The sequence below is a fragment of the Bos javanicus genome, chromosome 1, assembly GCF_032452875.1.
Source record: "Bos javanicus breed banteng chromosome 1, ARS-OSU_banteng_1.0, whole genome shotgun sequence".
In the NCBI taxonomy this organism is placed as follows: Eukaryota; Metazoa; Chordata; class Mammalia; order Artiodactyla; family Bovidae; genus Bos; species Bos javanicus.
Genome location: NC_083868.1, coordinates 145,880,484 through 145,894,086, shown reverse-complemented (window position 1 = coordinate 145,894,086; position 13,603 = coordinate 145,880,484). Strand labels below are relative to the sequence as shown.

Below are 13,603 nucleotides of genomic sequence, written 5' to 3'. Positions count from 1 at the left end.
ATTGACTATGCCAAAGGCTTTGACTGTGTGGATCACAATAAACTGCGGAAAATTCTTTAAGAGATAGGAATACCAGACCACATTACCTAACTCCTGGAAAATCTGTGTGTAGATCAAGAAGCAACAGTTAAAACCAGACATGGAAAAACAGACTGGTGCCAAACTGGGCAAGGAATATGACAAGGCTGTATACTGTCACACTGCTTATTTAACTTGTATGAAGAGTACATCATCGAAATGCTGGGCTGGATGAAGCACAAGCTAGAATCAAGATTGCTGGGAGAAACATCAATAACCTCAGATATGCAGATGATACCACCCTTATGGCAGAAAGTGAATAAGAACTAAAGAGCCTCTTGATGAAAGCATAAGAGGAGAGTGAAAAAGCTGGCTTAAAACTCAACATTCAAAAAACGAAAATCATGGCATCCAGTCGCATCACTTCATAGCAAATAGATGGGAAACAATCAAAACAGTGAGACTTTATTTTCTTGGGCTCCCAAATCACTACAGATGGTGACCGCAGCCATGAAATTAAAAGATGCTTGTTCTTTGGAAGAAAAGCTATGACCAACCTAAACACTATAGTAAAAAGCAGAGACATTACTTTGCCAACAAAGGTCTGTCTAGTCAAAGCTATGGTTTTTCCCGTAGTCATGTATGGATGTAAGAGCTGGACCATAAAGAAAGCTAAGCACAGAAGAATTAATGTTTTTGAACTGTGGTGTTGGAGTAGACTTTTGAGAGTCCCTTGGACTGCAAGAAGATCAAATCAGTCAATCCTAAAGGAAATCAGTCCTACATATTCATTGGAAGGACTGATGCTGAAGCTGAAGCTCCAATACTTTGGCCACCTGATTCGAAGAACTGACTCACTGGAAAAGACTCTGATGCTGGGAAAGATTGAAGGCAGGAGGAGAAGGGGATGACAGAGGATGAGATGGTTGGATGGTATCAGCAACTTGATGGACAAGAGTTTGAGCAAGCTCTGGGAGGGTGATGGACAGGGAAGCCTGGCGTGCTGCAGTCTGTGGGGTGGCAAAGAGTCCGACATGACTGAGCAACTGAACTGAACTGATATATACAGATAAACATCAAGGAAATTAAAATGGAAGAAGGCAGTAATGGAGGACTAGAGGAACAGAAGAGACAAGACACACAGAAAACAAACCGCCAAGTAGTGACACGTATGATCTAGAACCCATTATTCCAGGTGAGAGAAATCAAACACAAAACACCACATATCGTACGATTTGATTTCAATAAAATGTCCAGAAAAGGCAAATCTACAGACACAGAAATTAGACTGGTGGTTGTGGGGGCTGGGAGAGGAGACAGACTGCTAATGGGTAGGGGGTTTCTTTTCTGGTGATACAAATGTTTTGGAATAAGATACAACTTTGTGAATATACTAAAAACCACTGTACTGTATACTTCAAAAAGAGAGCTTTTTATGATCTCAACAAAGCTGCAATCTAAAACAAAACAAACCCACAGTAAAAATCATTGTGAGTAGTGAAAATCACTTATGTGCAGAGTTCCTTTCCTGGAAATAGGCTCATTAAAGAAGAAAAGGCTTGATGTGGCAGCTGCTGAGTCGCCAAAGCAAGATCATGAAGGGGACTCCAACTTCCCCAGATTTATACACAGCTGACTCTCAAAGATGGTGCTGAACCATGACATTCAACCTATACACATGCCACGAGGCATGCAGGATCTAGTCCCCTGACCAGGGATCAAACCTGTGCTCCTTGCACTGGGAGTGCAGAGTCTTAACCACTGACCACCAGGGAAGTCCCACAGATTTTGTTTCAACAGTAAATATGCAATCCAGGCGGCTGAATCTGGGGATTCAGAGCAATGGCAGATATGGAGGAACCACATATACTGAGGGCCAACTATAAATGACATACAGATTTTCGACTGTGTAGAGCATCAGCGCTGCTAACCCCATGTTGCTTAAGGAACAACTACTTAATGACAATTTCTAAGCAGTAAAAGATAGACTAACTAGCCACTTTAAATATAAAAATGAATGAAAAAAGATGCCTAAAAACCTTTGGTTTCTAAAACAATGAAAATATGCTTTAATTCTGCATACCAAAATTAATTTAGACTAAAATATTCTTTGCAGATGAGGAAAGATAACCATAAAACCGAACTACGGCTCCTGACCCAGTACCTGTAACAGTGCAACCTGCTGCTCCAGTGAGGCTTCTGGCTTACGCTCCAGCAGCTCCAGCTCCTCTTCCTGCCCCGCCTGGGGAGCTGAGCACTGGGCCTCGGGTTCCTGCTGAGCAGGAAGGAAGGTCAACCTGAGCCACGAGCACGTACGTGGGTATGTGGCAGGCTGCAGCTCACACTTATTCCACGTGTTTTCACTGTGACGATGCACAGGACCTCCCTACACACCAGTGTTCCACAGGCTGCCTGAGTAAACTCTGTTTTACAGATTGAACTCTGTTCAATCTGCTATGTGCTAAATGGTAAAGTCAATAGAAGAAGTTTCTAAGAAGCTATTTTCAGGTTTTTCTAAAAATCCACAGAATTCTATGGGAAATGTGATATATATTTTAATCATAAAAAAACAGATACACCAACAGAAGAAAAAATAAGCAGTACTGTCCAAAGAACACCAACGCAGTATTAAAAACAAATTCAACTAATAATTGAAGACATTCAAAGTATATCAAAAACAACCACAGGTCTCTTACTGTTTTAAAAAACCCTATGAACAGAGCATTTGCTTTGCCAGAAAAAGCGAGGCTGCCTGAGCAACCAACAGTGAGCACACGACAGCTGACGCCCACTTTCCTTCCCTGCTCTGCGTTACCAACATAAGAGAGACTTCTGCATGGGACACTTATCTCTAAAAAAGGAAATCAGGCTTACGTGTTCAGAGAACTATTCTCACAATCAAACTCCAGAGAGAAGTAACCTGCAAAGTAAACAATCTCACAGCCCTGGGTAAACAACTCTTCTGATGAGTGACACTGCTTCTCAAACAGGTGCGAGGTATTTGTGGCCCAGATAAAACCCGCTCGCAGAGGAAGAACAGCGCGTCCCTGCTATTTTGGGAACAATGACCACGGCACCCGGGAGACACCCAGCAAGGCTTCATCGAGTATCTGTCTGCAAGGATAGCCTGCGGGAAGAGGGCAGAAGGTGGCAAATACTGCCTGCAAATATCCTCCCAGCCCAGGTACAGACACGGACTATCCTCCCTGCCCGGGTGTAGACATGGACTATCCTCCTGTCCTGAGTGTAGACACAAACCTGAACTATTCTCCGGGCCCGTGTGCAGACATGGGCATGAACTATTCTCCGGGCCCGTGTGCAGACATGGGCATGAACTATTCTCCGGGCCCGTGTGCAGACATGGGCATGAACTATTCTCCGGGCCCGTGTGCAGACATGGGCATGAACTATTCTCCGGGCCCGTGTGCAGACATGGGCATGAACTATTCTCCGGGCCCGTGTGCAGACATGGGCATGAACTATTCTCCGGGCCCGTGTGCAGACATGGGCATGAACTATTCTCCCGGGCCCGTGTGCAGACATGGGCATGAACTATTCTCTGGGACCATGTGTAGACATGGGCATGAACTATTCTCCCAGCCCAGGTGTAGACCAGGGCATGAACTGTTCTCCCGGCCCAGGTGTAGATGTGGGCATGAACTATTCTCCTGTCCCATGTGTAGATCTGGACCAGAACTGTTCTCCCACCTCTGCCTGTATCCCAATTTGACCTACCCCAGAAAGAAACTGGATCTCAGGCTGGATCTGTGATGAAATTAAGAGGTCACTATTAATTCTGCAGGGCAGCATGGAGCATGCTTCTGGTATATTTGGGTGGCTTGATGCACTGAGTATGGCATGTACCCCGTGGGCAGTCCCGTCCTGAACTATTCTCTGTTTCTGTTGAAATTTTCTCCAAAGCAAAGTTAAAATGGGAAGAAATGGCATATCTCACCTCCCCACAAACCCAGCTGTTTTCTCATGTGAGATGAGCGAGACAAAAAGGTCACTTAAGACAGTATCTAATGCTTAAATATCCCTCCTAGCAAAGGGATGATGTACTTCAACACACAACTAGAGAAATACTCCCCGAGTGCTCTCAATGCTTGAACAAGAGTCTACACACAGGTACAAAAGTTTTGGCCAAGGAGCACGCGTGACATGTGCGTCACCAACAGGCAACAGGACAGGCAGGGTGAATGAACAGGAACCACAGTTTCCTGGAGGGAAGGGTCTTCAGCCAGTAAATAAACCTCTCAGCAGGTGTGAGGCCCGCCCGGCACCCACTCCACACGGACTTCATGCAAGACCCTTGGCACTGTGATAGAGAGAAGCTTATGAGGCCCAGCGGCTCTGTGATGTCACCAGCACCCCTGTGGGGGCCAGGGTCTGACCCCTAGGTCATTCCTGAAGCCACCAGTGCCCAGAAGGAGGCGCACTGCCCACCCACAGCCACCCCTCTGCGAGGGGCACCCCCTGTGGGGCCTCCTGTCGCTGCATCATAGTCACGTGACCGTCCCTGAGACCCTGCCAGGCTGCATGGTACTGCTGCCCAGGGAGCAGGACCCTGGCATGTGCCCTGCCCTCCTCCAGGGGCCACATCCACAGGTCACTGCACCCCACACGCCTCTGTCCCACACACCCTCACCCCTCATGCCTCCTATGAGCACATTTTACACTAATGAAATAAAGGCATGGTTTAAAACACACGGTTTTCCCATGTAAGAGACACGCTTCCCCCTCTCAATGTTCTTTCAAAACTTTATTTTCTTCAAACCCTATAAACTGAAGGAATCCAGTTTAAATCCACGGGTTGGGAACAAAGCCCCTTCCCCAAGTACCCTTCTGCCTGGGAGGAACGGAAGCTGACAGCTGATGGCTCAGAAGCCGACCAGCCTGGGGGCACCTCAACCCAGGGACACCTGCCCTGGGCTGCACCCAGGGAGGCCCAGAGGCTCACGACCCCACGAGAGCCTGCCCAGCCCTCCTGGAACTCACTCACGGTCTCGCCCACAGACCACACAGGACAGGCAGAGCCAACGTCTGAAGTGAAACCCCACCCCCTCCACAGGTTAGGTTGCCCTTTTCCTCCCATCCTTAGACAAGCTGAACCACAGCAGAGGACGAAACCCTCCTGGGAACATCCCCTCGTACGTAAAGCACGTCTCAGTTGGAAACGAAAATTCTGGTATCTGTGTTTCCGCAAGGCTGAGGTTTCCTGCTTTGCGACCTGGAATACCTACTTGTGACGTGACAAAGCACGAAGTCACCAGAACAGGACGGTTTCTGAGGGCCGGGCACGCACATCTGCCGAGTCAGTGCAGAGCAATGTGCCCCCACGCTGACTTCAACTTCTAACCAACTAAATACGTCCTGCTCACAACGCACGGGACCAGGGGCCTGCAGACAAGGCAAGCCTGGTGTTGGCAGGGCCACAGGGCCACCTCCAGAGAGCACCCACCACGGGGACAATCGCTGCCTGACACAGACCGCCCCAGACATAAGACAAAGTGCTCTACCTCACAGAAACAACACAAGCCCCAGGGAGGACACTGAACCCACTGCAAGCTCACAGGAAACGCCACACGTGGGCACCAGCTGCCAGAAGTCTTCACCAAGGAGCTGCGACCAAGAAATGCCATAAAACTCACTGTCCTGTACCTGCCTCACCAGGAAACCCATGACTGGTGAGCGGCAGTGGGCAGAGGGCAGGGGCACCAGACAGACACGCGTGCAGCTGACACGAGCGGCTCCTAGGGAAGGGCAAAGTCCCTGTCCCCGCCCCACCCACACACCTCACCTTGTGAGCCATGGACAGCCGGACGGCTCTCACGCCCTCCTGGGGCTCCACGCTCCCATCCCCTCTCAGGCTGTCCTCTGCAGGCTGAGGCTCTTCAGCACATCGCAGCTCCAGCAGCTCCAGCACCTGGGTCAAGACCGCGTGGTGAGCCACGTCCTCCTTCTGCAGCCGCTCCTCCAGGTCCAGGCGCAGCAGCTCCAGGGCCTGCCGGTGCCTGCCCTGCACAGCCTGCAGCTCAGACAGGTACTGCAAGCGCAGAGCATCCAGGTGTGACGCATGTCTGGCCTCCAACACATTGATGTCAGCAGCGTGTTTCACCTGCAACTCGGCCTCACGCGCCTCTGCCAAGGCCAACCGCTCACGCTCTAACGAGGACCTCAGCGCGTCCACCTCGGCCTGGCGCCTGGTCTCCAGTTCCGCGGTCAGGGACAGGATATGCCGCTGGTGCCCCTCCTGGAGGAGCCGCAGCTCGTGCGCATGCTGCTCCTGGGCCTCCCGCAGGAAGGCATCTTGCTCTGCGGCCAGTTTCTCTGTGATCGCTCTACGTTCTTCCAAAAACCTGAGACAACAAGCCAAGTGAACACAGAGCCATCACGTAGCCACAAGAGCACCGCTGGGGAGCCCGCTGCCAGGGGAGAGGCCACCCTGCCCGGATCCCACCTGTTCTCCCTCCTCCCTGGGCACCACCACCAGCCGCGAGCCAACAGGGAAGGGCTCACAAAGCCAGAAGAGCTCAGGCCAGAGCCCAGCATCCCCGGCCACAAACTAGAGTGCAGGGCACAGCCCCAGCCAGAAATCACAGATATTGCAGGAAGCAGTATCTGATCGCCACTCGGCCAAGAGAAGACCTCAACAGGGAAGGGGTGGCATGCCCTACAGGAGCCCCAGGGCTGCAAAGAGTGTTCAGAAGACTCAGAAACCAGCTTCCACAGGGTGACTCGGGCATGAGGCAGTGGGACTGGCTGGGAGCAGAGTCAGGAGGCACACAGAGCCCCAGCAGGAACAGGGGAGACTCTGCACAGGTGCTGTGACACACCAGGCGAATGACAAGAGCTGGGACATGTCTCAGGTACCAACTGCCCACCAGCCACCATGACAGCCTCTCCACAGATGAGCCCATGAGGAGGATACTAAGGTCTCGTGAGCCTGCCCATAGCATCTGTGTCCATCCAGCTCACATGGTGGGTCAGGGTTTGAACTCAACCCTCAGACCCCAGGCCAGGAGTCTGTGCACCTGCCTCGAGACGCTGGGGAGCAGATGACACACAAGAAGCAGCTCCAACGATCCCAGCACTCATCACCCACCCCTGGGCACTACAGCCCAGGTCTGCAAAGAGGCAGCAGACCAACATCATCCTAGGCCTACTTAAAAACTTCAGGGAAGTATGTACGTAGTTGAGAAATGCTGTTCATTTTTTTAATGAGTTTAAAAAACACAAAAATTCATGAATAAGCCACACAATCTTAGGATAAAAAGGCTGAAGTTCTGCTACTAAAAAACTAAAACGTGCAAAGAACACACACGCTTGTCAAAGATGCACACGTGGCCACATGGCTCATGGAACACAGGCCCCACAGAAAGGATAGGGATGCCATTCCTGCCAGAGGCCTGCAGCCCTGGGAGCCACACACACCCTCCCGGGGGTCTGCCTCACCCTCCTGGAGACCCGCCTCACCCTTGGGGGGCTCAGGGAGGGGACCTGCCTTGCCTCACTGGCCAGGCGGGTAGGCGGCTCTGAACATAACAGGCTGCTATACGGATGGCACCCACCTGCTCTGGGCCACCTTCAGCTGGAGGGCGCAGTCCTCCTTTAGGTGGAGAATGGCGAGCTCCTGGTCCTGGGCCCCAGGGGCCGGGCTGCAGCCCAGCTCCCGGCCACAATGGCTGCACCGCAGAGACTCGTCTCCGGTGAGTCCGAGTTCCAGCTGCCGCAGGCGGCCCTGTTGTTCCACCAGTGACCCCTCCAGGTCCAGGATCTGAGCTGCCTGCTGGTCCTGAAGTTGCCTCATTTCGGATTCTCGAAGCTCAAACCTGTTCATCATGGACCGCTTCTCAGACTCCACCTGTTCTCGCAGGTCAAGGAGCATCTTTGTCAGCTTCTCTTCGGCCCCTCTCCGCAGGTCCTCACTTGTAACTTTCCACTGAGCCTCTCTCTCCCTGAGTTCCTGTTTTATTTGCTCAATCCTCTCCTCAGCACTCTTTAGTTCTTCCTGGTGAGCTTCAACTAAATTCTGTTTCACCTGCAACCACACAATTTTTTTTAAGAAGAAGAAATTAAATGAAAAGATCACTGGCCACAAAAACCCAAATCCATCTCTGAAGACAGAGAAGCTCTGTCAGCTATTAATAGAAGCACTAGTCCCACAGTGCTGGGCTGGATGAAGCACAAGCTGGAATGAAGATTGCTGGGAGAAATATCAATAACCTCAGACATGCAGATGACACCACACTTATTGTAAAAAGCAAAGAGGAACTAAAGAGCCTCTTGATGAAGGTGAAAAAGTTGGCTTAAAAGTCAACATTCAGAAAACTAAGATCATGGCACCTGGTCCCATCACTTCATGGCAAATAGATGGGGAAACAATGGAAACAGTGAGAGACTTTCTTCTCGTGGGCTCCAAAATCACTGCTGATGGTGAGTACCGCCAGGAAATTAAAAAACACTTGCTCCTTGGAAGAAAAGCTATAACCAACCTAGACAGCATATTGAAAAGCAGAGACATTACTTTGCCAACAAAGGTCCATCTAGTCAAGGCTATGGTTTTTCCAGTGGTCATGTATGGATATGAGAGTTGGACCATAAGAAAGCTGAGTGCCAAAGAATTACCGCTTTTGAACTGTGGTGTTGGAGAAGACTCTTGAGAATCCCCTGGACTGCAAGGAGATCCAACCATTCAATCCTAGAGGAAATCAGTCCCGAATATTCACTGGAAGGACTGATGTTGAAGCTGAAGCTCTGATACTTTGGCCACCTGACGTGAAGAGCTGACTCATTAGAAAAGACCCTGAAAGATCAAAGGCACAAGGAGAAGGGGACAACAGAGGACGAGATGGTTGCATGGTATCACCAACTCGATGGGCATGAGTCTGAGCAAGCTCCAGGAGATGCTGAAGGACAGAGAAGCCTGGCATGCTGCAGTCCATGGGGTCGCAAAGAGCTGTACACAACTAAGTGACTGAACAACACAGTCCCACAACATACGTGAACAGAGCGATGGGAGTGTTTCTCACGCTGATGGGAATGATGGAGACTAAAAGGCACAAATCTAAGACTATCTGGCTATGTTAACCGTGTCCATTGCCCAGCATCTGGCCCCAACTGTTAACTCTAGGGCTGGCAGGTCTGAACACAGTCAAAGGGGGGCCTCCTCTGCAGTGTCAAGACCAGCTCAGGGGCTCAGACATGAGAGGGACCTCCCATCAAGGGGAGGCGACCCCCCTCCCTCAGCAGAACCACCACCAGGCAGCACAGCTCACAGGCGAGCAACAGACAGTAAGGCCAAGCCTCTGGACTTGCACCACGAACGATCCAGGTTCTAGAAGGGACCTGAGCAAGAGGCTGGTGAGCTGAAACCAACAGTCTTAAAGGTGTTGTATGAAAAGGGACACGAACCAGAAAGCTGCACACACAAATATCCTAATTTTCAAAACAGGAAAGAAAGTAGGTCAGCATACTGATCAATCATTGAGAAGAAACAAAACAAAACCAGAAAGGTCTGTCAAACTGACCTCAACCAGTTATTCAAGTCATTACACTTTAGGGCCTGCTCTTGGTGACAGCTGAGAGTCAGCTCTAATCAGAGGAAACAATTGCAGGCTCTGGATAAGATCCAGGAGATCCAGGGCTAGGGGTCCCGACACCCAGAGTAAAGAAATGCCCTGGGTGACCAACCCACCTGTGCCATGGACATGCACCTGGAAATGCTCCTTGTTTGAACCAGAAGAGCCGGGAAGTGAGGGGGAAGCGCACCAGGACAGGGCAGGAGGTGCCGGAATCCAGCCCAATTCTGAGGCTGGTGCCTGGTCATATACGAGCAGAAGGTCATATAGGACAGAAGACAGACACAGACCAGCCCAGAAGGCCTAAGCGCACACGTTGGCCCAACACGGAGAAGAAGGGGAGGCCGCTGCCTCTGAAGGGGTCAGGGGCAGCCTTCTGGGACTGAGCCCTTGACCCGTGGGGTTGGCACTAATTCCAGGTAGATACAGTCAAAGGTAAAAAGTAAAACGGACAAAAGAAGATGCTGCATCAAAGAAAACACACTGCACCGATCAGAGAGCAGGTAGATTTCAGCACAAAGAAACTACACCAGAAACGGGGCATTTCACTCATGATGAAAGCCTGATTTCCCAAGAAGACACAATGACCATAAAGGTGCAGTTCACAGAACTCCAAAACACAGTATACACCGTGAGAGCTAAATGGAGAGAGAGCTCGCTCCACATTCCTCTCGACAGTTCACACGAGGAGATCAAACAGTGGCCCAGGAAGCACTCAGACACTTGAACGTAAAAATCCATCAAGCAGAGTCTGTCCTTCAGGGACCCCCTGTGAGGCTGCAGGCCTTCACATGCCCATCCTCACGCCCAGCGCGTGAGTAGGGGGACAACACGTGATCTGCCCGTGAAACTCGGCCTCGATGGAGGAGGACCTGGGACAGCATCACAGGGAGGAGGAGCGGGGCAGCCACAGAACTGCCCAGATGGCCACCCTGGGCCTTGCAGAAGAAACACTGAGACAGTCACCTCAACTCCACGTCTCCAGGCCTCGGCGAGGCCACTAGTAATTTAGGGGAGGCGCCTAAGCTGTGGGCCAGGGTCTCATCACTGCATGTGCACGGCTGCAAGTCTCAGTCAATGGAGAGAGCCTGGCAGCTGGAACAGCACAGAAGACGCAATGGACAAGGCCTGAAGGTGGCTTTGCCACCCACCCTGGCACCCCTATGAGGACCCGGTCAGTTCCCCTAAGCCTGCAGCCTCTCTAAGAGTTAGGATTACACAGTTGGGTCCAAGCTTAGGTGGCAGCCCATCCCGACCCAAGGGAGGCACCCAGCAAACACTGCTACAGGGCAGAGGGTGGCGCTGACCTTGGGGCTCGTGCTGACCTGGCCAGTTCACATGTGGCCCTATGGACGCGAGCATCGCTGCAAGGTAAGCCATTTCAACTTACTTTCTCCAAGTCCTCTTTCAGGTAGATTTCACGCTGCAACTTCTCCTGTAAATTTCTATTTTCTACTTTTAAGAGATCGATTTCTTTCTTGAGGTCCACTGGAAGAAGCACAAGCTGAGCCCTGTGTGCAGTTTCCAGATCCATGTCTCCAGCCGGCACCTCCGTCTCCAACTCCAAGGCCATGCTCTGCGCACACAGGAGAGGCTCCCGGGCAAGCTCTGTGGGGACCAGGGGCAGAATCATCAGGCTGACCCTCCAACAGACAGGACACTGTCAGAAGCCCCAGACAACTGCACGTAGACCCTGAAACCCCTGTGGGAGCACGGTACCAGAAGGGGACACGACACACCCGTCTGCAGCCCCATGGGCACTGTGCACCAGAAGCAGACGAGCAGACCTGTCCCGAGCTGTCCACACCCGCTGCTGCCCCTCTGGTCTGGGTACCGAGGAATCGGCCCCCCAGAGCTGCTCTGGCCAGGGCTCATCACTGCTCCAGGCTGGAGGAAGAGGCACGGGGCGCAACTCAGGGGACCAGAAGATGCCGAGCAGCAGCCATGGGACACTGCTCACGCAGGAAGGAGAACAAGCAGGACTGGGCACCAGCAGGTGTGACCCCCTCTTGGGGCCATGTGCTAGCCTTCCACAGGCCCACACAGCTCCAGGGGACCCTGGGCTGGACCCTGAGCCTCAGGCCCTCAAGGCAGGACACGTGGACTTGCCTCCTCAGCTTGACGCAGGACCCACCCTTTCCCGGGCTCCGTGTCCAGGGCCAGTCATGCATCTGCTCTCCTGGGCCCCAGTCCATGCCCAGGATGACCACAGCTTCTCCATCCCCATGGCCCCCAGGGACCCTATGCTGCTGCCTGGGCAGACCCTCTCCTGACACACAGGGCCTGCTCCTCAACCCCAGGGAAGGGCCTCCAGCGCCCCCGCTACAGAGTCAACAGCCATCGTGTGTAGTGCCGGTGGCTCTCGTGGGATGCGGTCATGGCCCAGAACACCCCTGCAGGCTGGCCGCCACAGCAGCACTTAAGGACATACCTTGGCCGGGCTCCTCCGAAGGCCCTGTGGGCAGCTCTCCTTCCAACGCTTCCTGCTGGGCATCCTGGGAGGACGTCCCCGCTGCTAGTTGGCACTGGTGATTTTCTTCTAACCGTGTGCGTGTGCGCAAACCCAGGCTCTCCTTTGGGGAAATCACAGAGGAAACCTTGTAAAGAGCCTCTCAGCCTGGTTCCCTGACCCTGCCTCCCACAGAGTCCCCCATGGAACCCGCCTTCCTGAACCTCACACGTCCACACTGCCTACTGCCCCCACGTCCCACTCCCAGAAGGGAGGCAGGCATATCCCCTGGAGTCAGCTGTGGGCTCAGGGCCTCCCTGCACCCACACCCACTGGAACCCAGGGCCCACCCTCCACGTCCCGGGGTCAGACCTGCTGGGCCAGCTGTACGGCCAAGGCCCTCGGCTGAAGGGTTCCCACTCCGCCCCGGGTCCCCTCACTCCCTGCTCCACGCTTCCCATCCAGAGCCCATGTTGGGCCACTCCTCTCAATGATGCTCCTGGACACAGAGTCCCGAGCGTCCTCATGCGAGGATGGGAGGGAGGGCAGAGGGGCCCGAGGCTGGGTCAGCCCTTCCTGCTCCCTCCAAGAGGCAACCTGTCACTCATCTCCCTCAGAATCAACAGAGGGTCCCATCAGTCTAAACACCCAGCTGTCAATAAGCTCAAATCATCCTTTAATCAAGACTGAAGTCCTCGTATGGTCACTGGAAAAAACAACCTGACTGATGGACGGAATCAAGTGCCCCCCTCACTCAGAGCACAGTGGGTCAGGCTTCTGAGTGGAAGAGCAGACCCAGCAAGTCGGGTGAGAGAGACTCACCGTTCAGGGAAAGAGAAGGAGCCAGACATCACCCCCGCCGAGCAATGGCCAGTGGCAGACGACAAAACAAAAACAAAACACAGCAGAGTGGGGGCAGGGAGCCGAGAGCAAGGGCTGCCAGCTTTGGAGAAACCGGCAGAAACACGGCAGCGACACCCAAACACGTAAAAAGACATCCTGGCTCAGTGACAACCCAGCAGTCGCAGCCAGAGATTTACTGGCCAGGGTCAGCGCTGGCCAGAGGGGCGTGAGGGGCCCCACACCCAGCTAGGGGCAGTTCCACCAGGCACCCTCAGTCCACATAATACGTCAACACGTCAAATACACACCAGGCACAGGCATCCACCATGCACACAAGCCCACACGCAGGACTCCTGCTCAAACACACATACGCTCAATGTTTTTACATTCCCTCAGATGATGAGACACAATTTATAAACCTATGAGAAGAAACAGGGACAGAGGTGACCGGTGAGCCAGCGGTGAGCAACTGCTGGAGAGCACAGGCACACAGAAGGCTTGGAGGAGCATGTGTGAGCTGCCCACACACCCGGGAGGCCAGGCAGGGGGCACAGGGGGCACAGAGGTAACTGCAAGACCCCCAGGGGCTACAGATTACGGAGGCTGGCAAGAGGTGGGGACCCCACTGTGTCCCTCACCTCACGGAGCCCAGCAGAAGACTAGTAGAGACCAATGGCCCTGGGAGAGAAGGCTGCACCCACCCCCACCACCC

General features: G+C 52.9%; 1 protein-coding gene across 12 annotated transcripts in view; it reads right to left on the bottom strand.

The window, feature by feature from the left end:
- The window catches only part of PCNT (pericentrin), a 104,758-nt gene that overhangs the window by 68,445 nt on the left and 22,710 nt on the right, over positions 1-13,603 (bottom strand). For 8 of the 12 annotated variants that reach the window (XM_061423983.1, XM_061424002.1, XM_061424048.1 and 5 more), the window contains exons 11-15: positions 12,031-12,172; positions 10,990-11,207; positions 7,590-8,059; positions 5,819-6,377; positions 2,183-2,293 (exon numbers count right to left, since the gene is read on the bottom strand). In XM_061423983.1, coding sequence (XP_061279967.1) covers positions 2,183-2,293; positions 5,819-6,377; positions 7,590-8,059; positions 10,990-11,207; positions 12,031-12,172 — 1,500 coding nt within the window. The remainder of the gene's footprint in view (positions 1-2,182; positions 2,294-5,818; positions 6,378-7,589; positions 8,060-10,989; positions 11,208-12,030; positions 12,173-13,603) is intronic. The other 4 variants (XM_061424039.1, XM_061424060.1, XM_061424076.1 and 1 more) reach the window with 2 other exon arrangements.